We start from the raw sequence: 18051 nt of genomic DNA on the forward strand, positions 1-18051 counted from the left end.
CCTCCTTACTTATCAGTTCAGTGACCCTGGTCTTTCTGCTACCCCATCTTTGGACTTCAGGTATTTCTCCTGACTGTTCCGCATACCTGGAATGCTCTCTCCTCATCTCCACCTCTTGGCTTCCCAGGTTTCCTTCAGCTCTTAGCTGAAATCCCAGCCTCTGGGGCAGCTAGGTCGTACAGTGGATGAAGTACTGGCCCTGGAGTCAGAAGGACCTGAGTTCAAATTTGGTCTTGACACTTAAGAGCTATGTGACCCTGGGCAAATCATTAACCCTGATTGCCTTGCCAAAAATAAATAAATAAAATCCCAGCCTCTTCAAGAAGCCTCTGCCAATCCTCTTTGACTTTAATGCCTTCTTCCTGAGATAATCCTCAATTTATCGTGGACATATCTTGTTTGTATGTAATTATTTGGGTGCAGTCCCCCACATAGGACTGTGAACTCCTAGGACTAAGAACTTAGTCCTAAGAACTAGGACTGGTTTTGTTTTTGGTTTTTTTTTTTGGCTTTTCTTTTTATCCACAGAACTGAGCATATTGCCTGGACCATGCCAATACCTACTGACTGACTGCCTGAATGACAGTGAAGTGAATATTCCCTTCCAACAGACTCTTCAGCTCTGATAGCTGAAATCTGCCTTCCTTCTCCCTTAACTGAGTGACAGAAGGAATTCTGGGCCCCAGCTGTATCCTTATGACTTGCTTCTTTTTAAAGTATATCCCATTTAAATAACCAAAAGATTGAAAAATGTATCAAGGGTAACTTGGCAAGAGATATATCACACCCCCCGTTCCCACAAGGAAGTCAGCGGCCAATTTAGGAACAAAACACTTTCTAGGTGTTACGTAAAATATGAATGTAATAGCAATTTATTTGTGATTTTGCCTCTGTCCATCCTCCCTCCTTCTTCACAACAGACTGAGATGTTATATAAATTACCCAGAAACACACAGTTTGTATCATTCTGTCACGAAGTGTAGCCCAAAAGATGAGTCCAATTAAACACAATACTGTGACCTTAGAAGGTGGATAAGACCTTTCAGAATTCACTGAAAGTTACTGAAGCAGCTTGCTTGCAGCTCCCTGCTTCTATAGGAAGTCTTCCCCAAACGCTCTTCATTCTACCACCTTCTCTCTGCTAATGATGTCCTAGTCAACCAGCACATGGATGGTTTGTACATATCTGTTTGGATGCTGGTTTTCTCTTCAGACTGTGAGTTCCTCAAGGGCAGGCGTTGTCTTTTGCCTTACTTTCTAAGCCCAGAGCTTGGCACAGTTTCTGGCACATAGTAGGTGGTTAATAAATGCTTACACATGGATGATGGAGAAGTAAATAGCAAAACCCTCTGCTCCTGCAATTGGGATTCATGAGATCCTACTTATCCATGGGATAAGGAGCAATGGGTAGTGGGGAGGCCTAGGTTGGAACCCTAAATATGCTATTAGCTAGCTATGTGGTCTCAGACACATTACTCAGATTTCTCCAGGGCCAGACTACCCGTCTGTCACAAGAGGCTCACAGAAGAGGACAAGAGGCAATGTGACAGCAGGGAGAGAAGAGAACTAGCCCTGGAGCCTGGAAGACTTAGATTAGTATGATACATCCCAGCTGTGTGACCCCAGGCAAGTGACTAGACCTCTCAGTGCCTTGAGTAATACCTTAGACTCAGTTACAGATGATCTTTGGTTCTGAATTGTGGAGAGAGGTTCCCAACACTGATGAAATCAGGTCTGGACCAATGTGGGGACATAACGAATTCCCCAGGCATTGAGAGGAGGAGAGAGTTCCCTCGGCCTCTGCCCTGGTCAGATCACATATGGAGGATTATTGCCAGTTGAGATGCCACATGCTAGAAAGGAAATTGGCAAACTGGAATTTCTTCAGATGAGAGCCACCAAGATGGTGGGTGACCATGGTGTCAAGGGACAGCTCAAAGAATGGGGGGACCTCCACCCTGAAAAAGAGCAAACTTGGGGGAAGGGCACCACAGTCACCTTCAGGTGTTTAAAGGGCTATCTCCTAAGAGACATCCTGCTGGGCCCCTGAGGGCAGAATAGTGGGTCAAGGGTGCAAGTTTTGGGAGGTAGATGTAGGTGTAACTTCAGAGAACACTTCCTAATTCTGAGAAGCAACCAAAAATGGAATGAAATGCTTCCCTCAAAAGGAAAGGGGACAGAATCCCATGTCACAGTTGCTATAGTGGGGCCTCTTATCCCTGTGGGGTCAGATTAGATGGCCCCTGAGGATTCTTCAGACTCTGAAATTCTGTAATTTCAAGAGGGTTGGACTGGATGACTCTTAAGGCTCATCCAAGAGTAAAGTTGGGAGCAGTTATGAGGCCCAGTGGATAGAGTACAGTAATTGGAGTCAAGAAGACCTGATTTTGACTACTGCCTCAGACACCGTACATGATCCTAGGCAAATTGCTTCACCTATCTGACCTTCAGTCTCTCCATCTATAAAGGGAAATTGGTTTTGTTAATGAAAAGGCTTTTAACCTGGGAGTCTGTGAATACAGATGACTTAAAAATTCCATCTTTATTTCCACTTACCTTTGGTTACCTTTGTTAGCCTATGTATTTTATTCTGTGCATTTAAAACTATTATTTTAAGAAGAGGTTGATGGTGGAGGCTTCACCAGAATGCCTAAGGGGTCCATGACACAGAGTTAAGAACCCCTATTCTACCGCCTCCTCTGACTTTAAATCATGGGAGTCTAGAATCTGTAAGATGAGGAAAAGAATTCCTGAGCTTCCTGACTCACAGGGTCATTGTAAACATCAAATGAAACAATGTGTCAAGTGCTTTTTAACTATGTTAGACAAATGTGATTGGTATTAGTGACTGTAAAAACTAATAAGAAATCACCATAACTTGTATCTAGTCATCACTTTCACTTGAAGCCAGGAAGTCTTCGATTGAAGACCTGTGTGGGAGAACAGGACCACACATCCCTCCTTCTTCTCTGGCCAATTCCTTTATCACCCTATCCCCACTTCCAATCCTGGAATCAAGAATGATGATCAAATTAACTCTGACGTTGTTCCTGGATGGGGCATGTCAATCTAATCCCCTCCAGCCTCATTCACTGTCACCACCGAGCTGCCCCCACTACATGATATACATAATTTTTCTTAAACAACATGGATATTCTTACTTATCAGAAAATAAAATTTCCCACTTCATTGGAAAAACAAAAAGAAAAAAAACAAACAAAAAAGTTGCATTTCAGAGTTTTGCTTATAATTTTTTAAAAAAGGGATTTTCTATTCCACTCCTACCACCACCTCCCCTGCCAAGGCAATAGTCTATACTCAAGTTTCTCTGGCTTCCATAGGTTTGGGGGTTTTGTCTGCTTGGCCAGACAGTAGACAGCGAGGGTACTGTCTGATTAGATCCTGAGCCCCTGGAGTGCATCTTCTCAGGGACGAATGAGAGCAAATTTAAAAGGACGCAGGGGCTTGCTCCCCGTGACTGAAAAAAGGTACAACTGCTTGTGAGCTTTTCATCTGGGCTCAGTCCTGTTCCTATCAGAAGTCATCTAGGAACAGTGCAATGAGCACTGGACTGCAGGTTCATTGCTCCTGGGGTTCAAGTCCACTTCTACCATTAACTAATTATGTAACCTGAGGCAAGTTGCTCCCCTCTCTGGGCCTCATTTTCTCATCTGTAAAATGATGGGGGTTGATGAGATGCTAAAGTGTTAAGAAATGCTGGATCAGTAGTTAGATCATTAGGGCTCGAATTTTGTGTGACTCTAGGAAAGTCTCTTCTCTGTGTCTTGCTTCCTTATGGGAAAAATGTGGAGGCTAGACTGGATGATCTCTGAGGCAATGGTCCTTCACTTTTCCTGGCTCTAGACCCCCTTGGGTAGTCCTGCAAAGCGTTTGAACCCCCTCTCAGAATAATGCTTTTAAATGCATAAAATACAACACAGGGAATTAACAAGAAATCAAAGGTAAGCGAAAACAAAGATATGTTTTTTCTACCTCGTATACAAGTTCACAGATCCTGCTCTAAGGTCTCTCCTAGCTCTAAATGTAAGGGTCAAAGTCCCTTCCAGCTTGAAAGTTCTCACACTCGAAATTAACTTCCTATGACCAAAACAACTCCATGGGAAATTCTCCTTTCAAAGTTTGATACTAGCTTGCGAGCATCAGATGCTTAGATAGGCCAACAATGTCAAATGCTTTCCTGTTCCACTCCCGCCTCCTAGAATCATCATTTCCTAGTCATATCCATATGTTATCAGGAGATAGCAACTATCTCATTGACTTTGACACTTGGATACCTAATGGGGCCAGTCATGTTGAAGAACATCTCAGACATGGGCAGGGTGCAGAATTTTCATTGAAAAATGGATTTGGTGGCAGTTAAGTAGTACAGTGGGCTAGAGCACTGGCCCTGGAGTCCATAGAACTTGAATTCAAATCCAGCCTCAGATACTTACTAGCTGTGTGACCCCAGGCAAATCACTTAACCCTGATTGCTTCCAAAAAAGGTGGATTTTGCAAAGAAGGAAATCTAAGTTTAGAACATAACCAGACCAAGTGGCTCAAGATTGCATTAGAAAATTAAGCTGAAACTGAGACCATGCCAGAAAGTTAGATCAGAAAACGATGAGAAACACATTCCCTTGCTTAATTTAAAGGTTTTATCATATAGGGATTATTCTTAGTAACCCTCACCCTACAATAAATGCCAAGTACTAAGTAAGAGTTGATGTTGCTATTATGGGGAAAGAATATTCTGGGGACCCACTCCGTAGCTGGTGCTCTACACTTTCTATAATTCGACAAGACGATAAAAAGGGGCCTCTTGGCTTCTCCAAAATGGTGGTGATGGTGAAAATGGTGAGATCACAATGACAAAAAGCATCATAGATGTTCTTAGGGACCTCTAAGGGCATCTAGTCCAACCACTTCATTTTAGGGAAACTGAGGCTTAGGGAGGTGAAGTCCTGATGCCTCTAGTTACAGGTAACCTCTTCCTACTGAAATTGTGTCAGTACATATTTTGTATTATATCAAGGCCACAAGGGGGCACTTGAAGCCAGGAAGATGTGAGTTCAAATCAAGCCTCAGAAAGGAAAGAGAGAGAGAGAGAGACAGACAGACAGAGAGACAGAGAGACAGAGGCAGAGGGACAGAGAGAGAGGAAGGAAGGAAGGAAGGAAGGAAGGAAGGAAGGAAGGAAGGAAGGAAGGAAGGAAGGAAGGAAGGAAGGAAGGAAGGAAGGAAGGAAGGAAGGAAGGAAGGAAGGAAATCTCCAGAAATCACCTGCCCTGAAAAAGCATAGTGTTTCATCTTTAGAAGGATCATAAGCATTCAGGCATTCTCAGCTGGAATTATGGCTCCTAATTAGATACAAAAACAAAACAAAAAACCTGGCCTTTCATTCACCCTGAGCCCATGCACCTGCATGATATTACCTCTGAGCCATTGCCTATCACAGTAGAGCAGAGGTGCTTTTGGGGACTAGACCTGGAACTTCATCCCAGGGCAGAAAGTCCACCCACTCATGCAGATCAGGAACTTGACCTTGACAACCCCAAGCTGAAATACATCTCATATCTTTTTCTTGAGGAAACAAAGTCTTCTAAACCAGAGAAGGTTATGGACCTTTTGCTGATTGAAAAAAAGGCAGTGTGCATAGCAAATGGAGTGCTGGAGCAGGAGGCAGGAAGCCTTGGGCTCAAATCTCACTTCATATACTTCCTGGCTGTGTGACCCTGGGCAAGTCAATGCACTGATCTGAGCCTCTGATTCCTACACTATAAAATAGAGATAATATCTTCACTCACTTCACAGGATTGTTGTTAGGATCAGTAGACTATGTGCTCTTAGAGAGCGGGGCTGGTTTTTGTGTTTCTTTGGATCCCTAGCTCTTAGTACAGTTTCTGGTGCACAGTAGGCTCTTAATGAATTTGTTGACTGATTCTTAATGAGCTTAATAATAAATTTAATAAGCTGGATGAGTTTATTGACTGACTAAAGCATTTTGCAAGTCTTAAAGGGTTATAGAAATATGAGCTAGTATCCCAAGACAAAATGACCTATTTGGCATACTTTTAGGAGTGCAAGATCAGGTTTGGGGAGAATTTATGAATCAGCAAATTTTATTAGGATCCTTTCTGAAAGCCAGTCATTTAGTGGATAAACCAGAGGAATACAGGACATAGAATTACTACATGGTGTGCTTAGATTTCAGCTTAGCAAAGAGATTGTAGATTCAGGGCAGGAAGGGACCTAGAAAGTCAGTTAATCCAACTGTCATTTTATAGAGGACATTTCAATGACTTGCCCAAGATAATACAGGGAATAAGTATCTGAAGTGGGAGTTCACCCCAAATCCCCCGAGTCTAAGGTCAGGGCTTTTTTCATTGTACCATGATACCTCCAAGTTCTTTCCTGTGATGCATATCAACAAGATGGAGAAATATGAACTACATGATGTTAAAATTGGGTGGATTTCGAACTTGGTTGAATGACTGGACACAAAGAGAAGTAATTCGTAGGTATCAACTTAGAAGGGGGCTTGAGTGTGGGGCCTCAAGGCTCTGCCATTGAGCTTCTACTGTCCAACCTGCTTCTCAGTGACTTGGATGAAGGCATAGATAGATGCTTGTCAAATTTTCAGATGTCATAATGCTTAGAGGAACAGTTAACACTCTTGATCATGGAATTATTATCCAAAAGGATGTTGACAGGCTAGAGAATTGGGTGGAATCTAAAAGATGAAATTCGATAGGGTAAATGTAAAGACTTAGACCTGGATACAAAAAAATCAGCTCCACATGTATGATATGGGGGAGGTATGGAAAGACACAAGTTACTCTGATGTGGGAGTCAGGCTGCATTAAGAGAGGTATAGTTTTCAGGAAAAGGGAGGTGAGAGTTGTACTATGCTCTGCCCTTGTCAGGCAGCTGGAGTCCTGTGTTCAGGTTTAAGAACACTGATAAACTGGAGGTGGGTGACCAGGATGGTAAAGATGGTAAAGAACTTTAGGTTCGTGACATGTGAAGACTGGTCGATGGAATTGAAGGTTCAGGGGTTACATGACAACTACATTTAAATGTCTGAAGAGGAGGTCATGGAGAGATTATCCTTGCTCCCTTATGCCCCAGAGGACAGAACTAGGAACAATGGGTAGAGGCTACAATGGGGTCCATTTACTCTTGATATCAGTAAAGACTTCCTGATGATGGAAACTTCCCCAAAGGGAAGAAAGAGGCTTCCTCAGGGGATGCTGGGTCTGCCCCACTCTAGAGGTCCTTGAGCAGAGGTGGATGACCACTTGTCATGGTCACAGAGATCGTGGAGATTCCTTTCACACATGGATTGGACAAGATGGCACTGGAGGTGCCTCCAGCTCTCAAATTCTGCAATTTTGTGATATTTCCATGTGTGAGAGAAAGAAAGGAACCAGTTTAGCTGAATCATAAAATGCATGATGGTGAGTCATATGAAAAGACCTGTTGGAACTAGACTGTGAAAGACCTTAAATGCCATAAGAGATGAGGTTTTACCAGAGAGGCGACAAGCAGCCGCTAACACCTCATATGAGCCAAGGATCAGCATTCTGTGATGCAGACAGCCGTGAGCAAACATCCATTCTCTCCATTTAGGATTTTTCAGATCTTCTCTGGATAAGAACAGAGAAGCAGAGGGAGATATTGAGATAGGAGAAGAGGGCTGTGGGAAGGAGTCAGGTTCAGGCTAGTGAGTCACACAGACAAAAAATGGACAGTGGAAAAGGAAGTTGCTAAAAGCAATGGTGTCTTGTGTGTGGTGGGGCTATGGAGTCTCCTAGCTAGTTCTTCTTCCCCACTCCAATCCATCTACCACACAGTTGCCAAGGTGATTTTCTTAAAGCATAGCTCCAACAATGGCACCTTCCCCACTCAACAAATCCTGTTGTTATTGTTCTGGTATGTCCAACTCTCCATGACCCCATTTGGGGCTTGCTTGGCAAAGATACCGGAGTGTCCTTCTCCAGCTCATTTTACAGATGAAGAAACTGAGACAAACAGGGTGAAGTGACTTGCCCAGAGTCACACAATTAGTAAGTGTCTGAGGCTGTATCTGAACTCAGGTCTTCCTGACTCCAAGTCACCTAGCTGCTTTGGAGTGGCTCCCTACAGATCCTAGGATCAAATATGTGAATTCCTTTGTCTGGCATTTAAAGTTCTTTACAACCTGGTACTTTCCAACCTTTCAAATTCTCCCATATTACTCTCTCCTCACACACAGTGATTCTGCTAGACTGACCAATTTCTAATTCTCCAGAGATGATTTTGTCTCCTGTGCCTGTGCTTTTAGACAGGCTCTCTCCATCACCTGGGAGGCACCTGCCTCCCCACCTCTGCCTCTTGGACTCCCTGCCTTCCTTCAAGACGCAGCTGGATGTAGGACCTTCCCCATTCCCCTCCAGATGGTAGCACCCTTTCCTCTAAGGTAACTTTCCATACACTCTATACACACCTTGCATGACAGACATTCTATTTTCCCTATTAGAGTTTAAGTATCCAGAAGGCAGGGTCTGATTTTCTGTTTTGCCTTTCTTCCCCTCCCTGCCCCCTGCCCCTAAGTTTAGCACTAAAAAAATGCTTTTTTTATTCTATACAGTATTTGTGTGTGTGTGTGTGTGTGTGTTAGGAGCTTGTGCCTAAACCAGCCACAGTGCCATTTCTCCCAGCTCTGCTCCTGATTCTGGACTTTCCCCCCTCTGCTCCAGCAGCTTTCTCACTCTGGAGAAGCTTCCATCCCTATGGTCATCTCCTTCCTCCCATTAGTGCCTTCCTAATGGGAAACTCCATTTGAAGATGTGCCCACATTGGCCACAGCTTACTCCTGTGCCTGCTGTGTTCCTTATTCATTAGACCCATCCACCTTGTTCCCCAGTTGGGCATCGTCCTCCAACACCTTGCCTCGCCAGCCCCTTTCTAGATGTGCTATACCCTCCCCCCATAAGCTTCTCAAAGCTGAGAGCTGTGTTTTTGCCTTTCTTTGTAACCACTGTGCTTAGTATAACCTGGCACATAATCAGTCCTTAATAAATGTTTGCTGACTGACTGACTAACTAAGTAGTAGGGGTGTGTATCTGTTCAGGGTTTCTATGGCAGCAAATGTCAGGCTGGTAGTGGTATGTAGGTGGCATGTATATCTGTGTAAGAACAGTGTACATTTCTGGTGTGAAGCTGTGCCCGTGTGGTCATAGTAGACATTTATTTAGTGAGGAGGCACACCTCCCCCAGGGGGAGGATGCATCCCTTTGGGAACAACCGACATTTATTGAATGCCCACTATATGCCAGGAGCCAAGAATCCAGACACAAAACTGAGAAGGTCCCTACCCTTTAGGGGCATCTGTACTATATGCATACACCACGTATGTAGATGGATACCAGGATCATAGATCCAGAGGTGGAAGGGACCCAAGAGGTCAGCTAGCCCAACCTCCTCATTTTTTACAGATGAGGAAACTGAGACCCAACAAGTTTATGTGATTTACCCAGGGTCACTAAGGATCTGAAGCAGCATTTGAACCCAGATCTTAGTGTCTTTAAGTCTGGTACCCTGTCCATCATACTATGTATAAAAACAACTACAGTTAATTTGGAGATTGTGGTAGAGATGTATGTAAGTATAGACGCCTTTATGGGGTGGGGGGGTGAGGGTGGGGGTGTCTACAATACTCATGTGCACCTGAGAAGGCAGCATCATGCAGTGGAAAGAATGTTGGCTGGGAAACCACTTCTGAATCTTATTAGCCAAGAGACCTTGACTAACTCACGGGTAAAATAGAGGTGATGCTTCTTGTCCCACCTCCTTGAAACCTCAGTGAGCTTTGGGAGCCCTCAGAGCAGGGCAGGGGTGGTGAGGATGCTTGTCCCAGGAAGGGGGGATGGCAGCAGGGGGTGGGGGACATTCTGCCCTGGCACCCCGGCTCCCCTCTCACCATTTCTCTTCCTTCCCTCCTCTTTTGTGAGTTTGTGCTGCTGTTGCGCTGTGGCCGCTGCTGTCACGTTCTGGGGCGAGGGTCTCCCGGGACTGGGCTTCCCTGATTCGTTGCTAAGGACCGAGCCATTCTCACTGGGCGACCTGCTGGAGGTAACCATGGCAACAAGGGAGGCAGTAAGTTTCTGCTGGAACCAACCATCCCAAGGTTATAGACTCAGCCCCCCTCCACTGGCCAGAGGGGCATACACTCACACTCCAACCTCCCACAAGAGAACACTGGAGCACACACACAACACACATGCACGCGCGCACACACACATACACACACACAAACCAGAGCCAGGACAAGTGTTTCACAAACACTCAACTCGGAAAGGGAGTTCAGGGAACTCAGTTGCCAGTCTGATTTTTCTTTAATTTCTCTGCTGCAGCTATGGAAATGGTAAATAAGACAGGCTTCATTCTAAGCCACTCTGCCAAATGCCAAGCTTTGGGCTGTCACAAAGGCCAGTCACTTCACAGCCACTTCCTTGCCACACAACATTCCTTGTGTTGGGGGTGGGGGGAAAGCTGATTTTTTGGTTCTGTTTGCTTCTCTACCATCCCTGCCTCCCCTTCCCCAGGGAACCCCAACACAGAACCACAGACTTAGAGCTAGCAGATGGAGAGTGGGACTTTGAATCATGACGAGGGGGATTTGAATCCTGCCTCAGACACTAACTGTATGGGATGTGACCCTAGGCAATTCACCTGAAGTTTAGGTGATTTTTAGCGAGGCTTTTTGACTGAGTCCAAGTTTACAAAACAAATCCTTTTATTAAAGAGATTTGCTCTGTGAAGTTTGGATTCAGTCAAAGGGCCACATTTGAGGACCTAGAGGGCTACATGTAGCCTTGAGGCCACAGGTTTCCCTCCTCTGACCTACGTTCTCCCAGGCTCAGTTTCCTCATCTGTAAAATGAGAATGATAAAATAGCATCTGCCTCCCCAGGGTTATTCTGAAGATCCAGTGGGACAATATATGCAGATATACTATCCTTAAAACACTATCTAAATGATTCCTGTTCGACACTTAGATGGCACAGTAGATAGAGGAGACCTGAGTTCAAAGCCAGCTTCAGATCTTACTAACTGGGTGACCCTGGGCCAGTCACTTAAACCTCAGCTGGCCACAGTCTACACAGATGGAAATGGCAAACCACTTCAGTATCTTTGGACAATATGGTCCACAGGGTCATGGAGAGATGAACATGACTGAAATGACTGAGCGACGCAACCCCTTAATTTTAAAGATGAGGACGGAGATCCGTAGGGGTTTGAGAGATCCAGGGCACAGGGACCTTAGAGGCCTCCTAGTCTGGTCAGTCTCATCTTACAGATAAGGACGTTGATAATAGACATGTATGTATGTATGTGTGTACAAATAAATCTATAAATACACACGTGTATATATTGATACATATGTACACACTTATCTTTATATATGTTTATTTATACATGTACGCGTATATACATACACACATACATACACACACAAAAATATTCCACTGGTTTAAGGGAAATCCTGCTGGGGAAAGTCCCTTTAACAATGCCAGTCAGCCTCTGCTCTGACATTTACAGCCTTAACAGAGTTTCCTGGGACACTGAGGGGTTAAGTCACTTGCTCGGGCTCCAAAGAGGAAAATGAACCCAGGTCTTCTGGACTCCAAGATAGACCCTCTGTCTCCATGATGCTGCCTCTCACCTGGTATGCAGCAGACATTTAATAAATGCTTGCTGACCTGGGTAGGGTGGGGCAGGATTGTAATTCCTGCTCCTGCTGGGGCATCTCTTGAGTTCCTAAGTTCTGAGCTGCAGTGGCCTATGCCAGTCGGGTGTTCACACTAAGCCTCAGAGGGGCTTCAGGCTACCTAAGGAGGAAGGAACTGGACCAGGTTGGAAACAGAGCAGGTCTAAGCTCCCATGCTGGTCAGTAGAGGGATCAAGCCAGCAGTGGTCCCTGCAGTCCTAGCCTGGGCAAGATAGGGGAACCTGGTCTTAAAACAAACAAATAAATGTTTGTTGATTGACTGATGGTGAACCATAGAAGAGACTTAATGATTCATTGCAACCCCTTCATTTTAGAGATAAGGAAAAAGAGGCCCACAGAAGGAAAAGGGGCATCCCCACCCTTCCTGTACCATGCTGCTGTTGCTGGCTCATCTGCTGTCAGATGCTTTAAAGCTACAGGACTGGGGGACCTTTCCAGATCTTCCTTCACTCCCTCTCTACTACCCTTGGTCCTTCTGTATTGAGAAGCATAGTTCGTGGTAAGAACCTGAATTTATTTCTCTCCTTAGCCCCAGACTAAGCTCTGATCTCCTGTTGATGAAGATCCTCATTGTCACTTGCTACCTGGGTTAGCTTTGGTGGAACAAGAGTGGAAGCTGCCTCGTTCCACCCACACAAAAAGTTTCTTGCCTTTAATAGGAGCCAGGGAGGCAGAGATGCCCAAGTAACATGAAACTTGTCTCCTTTCCACTCCTTACTGTCCTAATTCTGAAGAGAATGGTGTCACCGAGGCCCACAACAGGAACAGATGGATGGTCAGGGAACAGTGAGCGGGCCGGTTCATGTGGGATGGAAATGGTATAAAGGAAGGTGGTTATAAAAGGAGACTGGGAAGGAAGGAGGGAGTCAGATGGCAGAGGGTATTCTAAATGCTATGCTGAGGATTTGGCATTTTATCCCAGGGGCAATAGGGAGCCTCTGAGAGAAAGGGAAGGGACATGGTCACTCCTATGTTTCGTGAATATCAATCTGGCAGCTGTTGGGGCATAATGGATGGGTTGGAGGGGGGAGACATTAGAAGAACCAAATTAGGATGCAGCTGCAGTGGCTAAAATAACACCGTTAGCGCCAACCACCCAGGGCCATTGTGAATGTCCAGTCTGACATAAATGTCAATTCTTAACACCATTAACAAAACAGCACCTGAAGAGGGATTCCCTCACGTGTGGGCTTCTGCTTGTTCAGCAAAGATATTATCACACGCTATCTGTAGAGCACCGCGCTAGGCACAGTTATCCGCAGAGAGAGGAAAAGTAGTCTCATGTACTCACTAATACTCTCATCTGCGCTAAGTACTAGGGGGACATAAAGGGATCTTACTTACTCTAGTACAGCAAGAGCGTACACATGCACACACGTACAGAGGTATATACACGCACATGTGACTGTGTATATGTATGTACACATATATAAGGCTACATACATGTATATATTTAAATATAATTTACATATTTTAATACAATATATACATGTCTGTATTTGTATGTATGTACATGTGTAGATATATGTGTATATATCAGTGTATATGCGTAAATATGCCTGACACTTGTAAAGTGGTTGATGCTTTTTAAAGTACTCTAAGGTACATTGATACAGAGAAGCCAAAGAATTGTCTCTAAAAACAATAGCCGGCATTTCTATAGAAGCCTTAAAATTTGCAAAGCGCTTTACCAATATTATCTCATTTGATTCTTATAACAATTCTGTGAGATGGAGGTTACTGTTCTTCTCATTTCACAGGTAGGGAAACGGAGGCTGGGAGAAGTTAAGGGACTCACCCAGGGTCCAACAACTAGTAAGTGTCTAAGGCAGGATTTGAACTCAGGTCTCTGAGTAGAGCAATCTTATCCACTATAGCACCTAGCTGATTTTATGCCTTGGGGATGATATGAGCCAATAAGTTTCACTCAAGAACTCAGCTCTGTTTTTATACCAATCCTTTGATTAGTTAGAGACTATGTCTAGAGGGAACTGGTGATTGAAACGCTTGGGTGTTTCAATTTGAGATATTTTTAGAACCCATATACATGATAGCATAAAAGCCATTTTGGGAGGAAAGGAATGACATTTACATAAGGAGTTCATAACCCCTCAGTGATCTGGGCGACTCTCCAGGACTATACGATGAAGAGAAGGTGCTGAACACATTGGCGTTTCCTCATCTAAGAGTCCCCTGGAAATCATAGGACTTGGCTCCATCTCTGCCCTATCCTTACTGACACACTAAAAACATGGAAATCAAACTTACCCCTTTGGTTATGGATAAATTAAGCACCCTAGAAAACCCACTCATGCTGTTAAATGATAAGAGCTGAATTAAAGTTAGCGACCATAGCAATGCCTTGCAAACTGCTTTCCTATTGGAATACGCCACATCTATCCATCACTTTCCACCACCAGTCAATCAAATAGCAAGCATTGGGCCTGAGATCACAACGAGGAATGGGCCGTCTCCTCATCTTCCTTTGAGGGGCTGTGTAATTGCCACCTCTTTCGTGAAGCCCTCCCCATCCTCCTGGGTTGAAAGTGTTCCTCCCTTATTTTCTCACACCCTTCGATGTGTCTCCTTTGCCTCTTCTCTCCTTACCTTATACTATACATACAGGACCTCGATTTGTTACATGGAGCATAATAATCCCTGATGCTTGACATTTTATCACCAGTGGAAGGAGTTTGCAAAGTATCTGTACAGATGACTAGCCAGCCATCCTACCTAGGATCTTTTTCAGAATTCAAAGAAATCACAAGGTGCCATTTAACAAAACACCCCCAAAATGAATTCCCAGGACTTTCCTGCTGTCATTTATTTGCCCACTTCACCTCTGGGGATGGGATGGGGTGTGCCCTACATGCGTACCTCTTCCTCGTTTCTGTGGACTGGGCTGTTTTAATGGTACTTCCGTCTTGGGCAGTCTCTCTTTCCTGGGAGGCAGGAGCGTCTCTGACCGGGAGAGGTAGGACTACTGTTTCCTGGGTCACCGGGATGACCTCTTCATCAGCTCCTTGTTGGCCCAGATGCTGTTTGGCATAATCAAAGCCTTGAACTGGCTGTAGAGAAGAAACATTGATGGATGTGTACATTTCCTAACAAGTGTTGGTATACATTGACCTTTAAGAGGCAGCAAAAGGGAAAACTCACTCATTCATTTGACAAATATTTACTGTCTCTGAGGATAGGAAGGTCCCTGGCAATAGGTAAACACCATCCTGACCCCTTGCTGTGAATGTAGATTTGAATAAGAGTCACCCATGAAAAAAGTAGTATAATGTCATGCAGAAATGGAGCCATTAAACATGATATGATAATGCCCTGCAGCTCACATATGGACTTAGAAAACTACATATTAACATGATCTATGTTCTATTGAATTTTTATTTATTGTAAATTAAATATTTCCCAATTACAATTTATTCTGGTTTGGGCTTCACTTGGGAGTGTTGGGATCACCATGTGATTGATACCCCTGATATAATGAATCAAGAGATAATCTTGAAGCTAGGAGGTCCTGGGTTCAAATCTTTCCTCTGCCACATATGGACTGTATGGCTGGGCAACTCATTAAGACAAGTTAGTGAGAAGTTATTGCACTTTTCCTCATTCTGAGTTCCCTATGCCAGAAAAATCACAGTCTTAGGTGATATTCCTGTTCCCATTAACAAGTAACATTTTTTCTGGTTGTCTCCAAAGTCTGTTAAAGTTTAAATCTGCACTAAGACTTGCAGGACAGCCCGTATAGAGTTTTCAGGTCTGCAAAGCACTTTCTGTCCCTTGTTCTATAAGAATTTAAGGTTCCTGAGGGCAGGGAATATTTCAACTTCTGCGTTTGGATCCCCAGTTGCTAGCTGTTAACAGTAACTATTACTGCAACTAACATTTATATGTCCCAGGGACTGTGCAAAGTGCTTTGCAAATATCTCATTTGATCCTCACAACAACCTGGGAGGTTTCATAGATGAAGAAACTGAGGCAAAGATTAAGAGACTTTCCCATGGTTACACATAGTAAATGCTTAATAAAGGCTTGTGGAATGGGTGGATAAACTGTCGATGGAAGCTCCACAAAAGCCCCTGTAAGATACAATTCAGTTATTATCACATCCACTTTATAGGCGAAGAAGTGGAGGATGGACAAGATGAAGTGGTTTGTTCACAGTCACATGGCCACCAAATGTCAGAGTGGGACACCCTAGATCCTTTAAGGCATGGAATCACCTGATAGATTTGAACATTTAATGAGGAAAAATTTAGTTCTGGAATCTAAATAAGCACAATCAAATTTCATTAATTCCCTCATTTAGAATTTGTGATCATTCAGTACAGGCTGGTCTTTTTCTCTGCACTGCCTACAGACGGAATTTGGTAAGCAAATTAATCGTATAAACAGGATTACAAAGGGTTTGTTTAACCTGCTTGGGAGAACGACCGATCATTTCACGGACTTTAGAACATTGATTGTGCAAACCCAAGGACGTTCTTAAATGGGAATGAAGATTATTTCTTTTTTAAAGCAAGCTCAGCAGGACCTCCTCATCAAGAAAGCATCATCAGAAGTCAGCTCCATGTCCATCATGGAATTTAAGTAATCGCCATGTGACCTTTTGACAAAAGCCAATTTCTTTGCCTGGGAGATGAAGACCATAAGGTGCTATGGGCAACCCAGGAGTCCTGGGAGGCTTGGATGAAAAATAAAAGCCTAGTTCAATGCACATGCCAATGTAGGACACCATCATCATTATTGTTAATATGGAAAATGGAATTTCTTTCAGTGTCTTCAGACTTTCTGACATTAGACCTACTTTTCTCATTTATTAGCAGGAAATCAGTGAGGTTTAATTGGATCTGCATTCCTTCCTGAATATGACAGCTATGAGCCAATGGGGTATATATGTTCAATTTACTCAATAGCAAAGAGAATTGACTTTCTAAGAAAGCCCCTATTTTTCCTTGCAGATTGCTGTGTCCAGTCCAGACAGGACTTTCTAGTAAATCACAGTTTAGATCAAACTGGCAACAGTCTTTTCCATCAAGCTAATTTTAAGGATTAAATGTAATCCCTGCTTTCTGATTCTATCTATATTTGCATCCTTCCCAATCAAAGGAAGTTAAGAAAAACCACTAAGGTTCCTTCTGGCTTTACCTCTCTATGTAAGTACATTGCCTTAGGCTGTAACCCACACAGCCACAATTCAATGAATTAGAAAGACATTTACCAATAATAGCTAGCTGGCATTTAAGGAGGGCCTTACGGTTTGCAAAGCACTTTATAAATGGTATCTCACCTGATTCTCACAGGACAACTGGAAGGTGGGTGCTATTATTATCCCCATTTTACAAATGTAAAAACTGAGTCAAACAGAGGTGAAATGACTTGTCCAGGCTCACACAGCTACCTAGCGTCAGACCTTGACTTAAAAAGACCAAGGTCTTCCACTGCATGCAGGGTCATCTCCAGTCAGCCTGATCTCTGTCTTGCTACTGAAGCCCGATAGCTCTGGAGGAGAGAGTGAGGGTGGGGACTCTGCATAGCCTGGCCTCACTTAAATCCAATTCACTTGTAAATCAAGACATCTCCTTCCAGACGCCCTTGACCCTCTCTGAAAATGAAGGACAAGCAGCCAGAGGACAGATCTGAAAACGTCAGCACTCTATCCACTGCCCATCTAACTGCCCCTTTTGTGTGTACTTTGCATTTACTCACCTGAGTACAAATCGCATGCCTTCCATAGAACCTAAGCTCCTTGAGGGCAGGCACTGTTCTGTTTTGGTCACTATATCTTTGGTGCAGAGCACAAAATCTTGCAATCAATAATCATAATATCAGGCATTGTGCTCCAGGGGCTAGAGATATATAGTCAAAAATTCATTATCTTCTGTCCTGAAGAGGTGCAAATTCCATGGATGGAAACTACATGTATGCATAAAAATATACCCAAAACATACATGACAGAAACAAAAGGTTCATAAAACTTCATAAACAATTGCTGCGTTAGGCTGCTCTCCCAGGTGAGATCTATTCTAGTTGATAAGATTTCCAGTGATCCCAATGCCTGGGACTTAGATTATGGACTTGAAAAATAAAGATTTTGTGGCAAGAAAATTTTCTCTTCTTTTTTAGGTCACTGCACAGATTCTAAATGAAACAACACAGAGCCTTTGGCTACCCTGGAAATAGTACTATGGAGGCTGGCCAATCAACGTGAAAGGACAGAATGCTAATTTGGCAAGTCTTTCCTGGGTAACCGTACTTCTCTCCTCC

At 43.7% G+C, this 18051-nt stretch overlaps 1 protein-coding gene across 2 annotated transcripts in view; it reads right to left on the reverse strand.

The window, feature by feature from the left end:
- Positions 1–18051, reverse strand: part of KIAA1549L (KIAA1549 like) — a 137085-nt gene that overhangs the window by 71686 nt on the left and 47348 nt on the right. The window contains exons 11-12 of one of the 2 annotated variants that reach the window (XM_072619206.1): positions 14653–14843; positions 9965–10107 (exon numbers count right to left, since the gene is read on the reverse strand). In XM_072619206.1, the coding sequence (XP_072475307.1) occupies positions 9965–10107; positions 14653–14843 (334 nt within the window). Of the gene's footprint in view, positions 1–9964; positions 10111–14652; positions 14844–18051 lie in introns of both variants that reach the window. The other variant, XM_072619205.1, reaches the window with a different exon arrangement.

The sequence above is a fragment of the Notamacropus eugenii genome, chromosome 6, assembly GCF_028372415.1.
Source record: "Notamacropus eugenii isolate mMacEug1 chromosome 6, mMacEug1.pri_v2, whole genome shotgun sequence".
NCBI classification, from domain to species: domain Eukaryota; kingdom Metazoa; phylum Chordata; class Mammalia; order Diprotodontia; family Macropodidae; genus Notamacropus; species Notamacropus eugenii.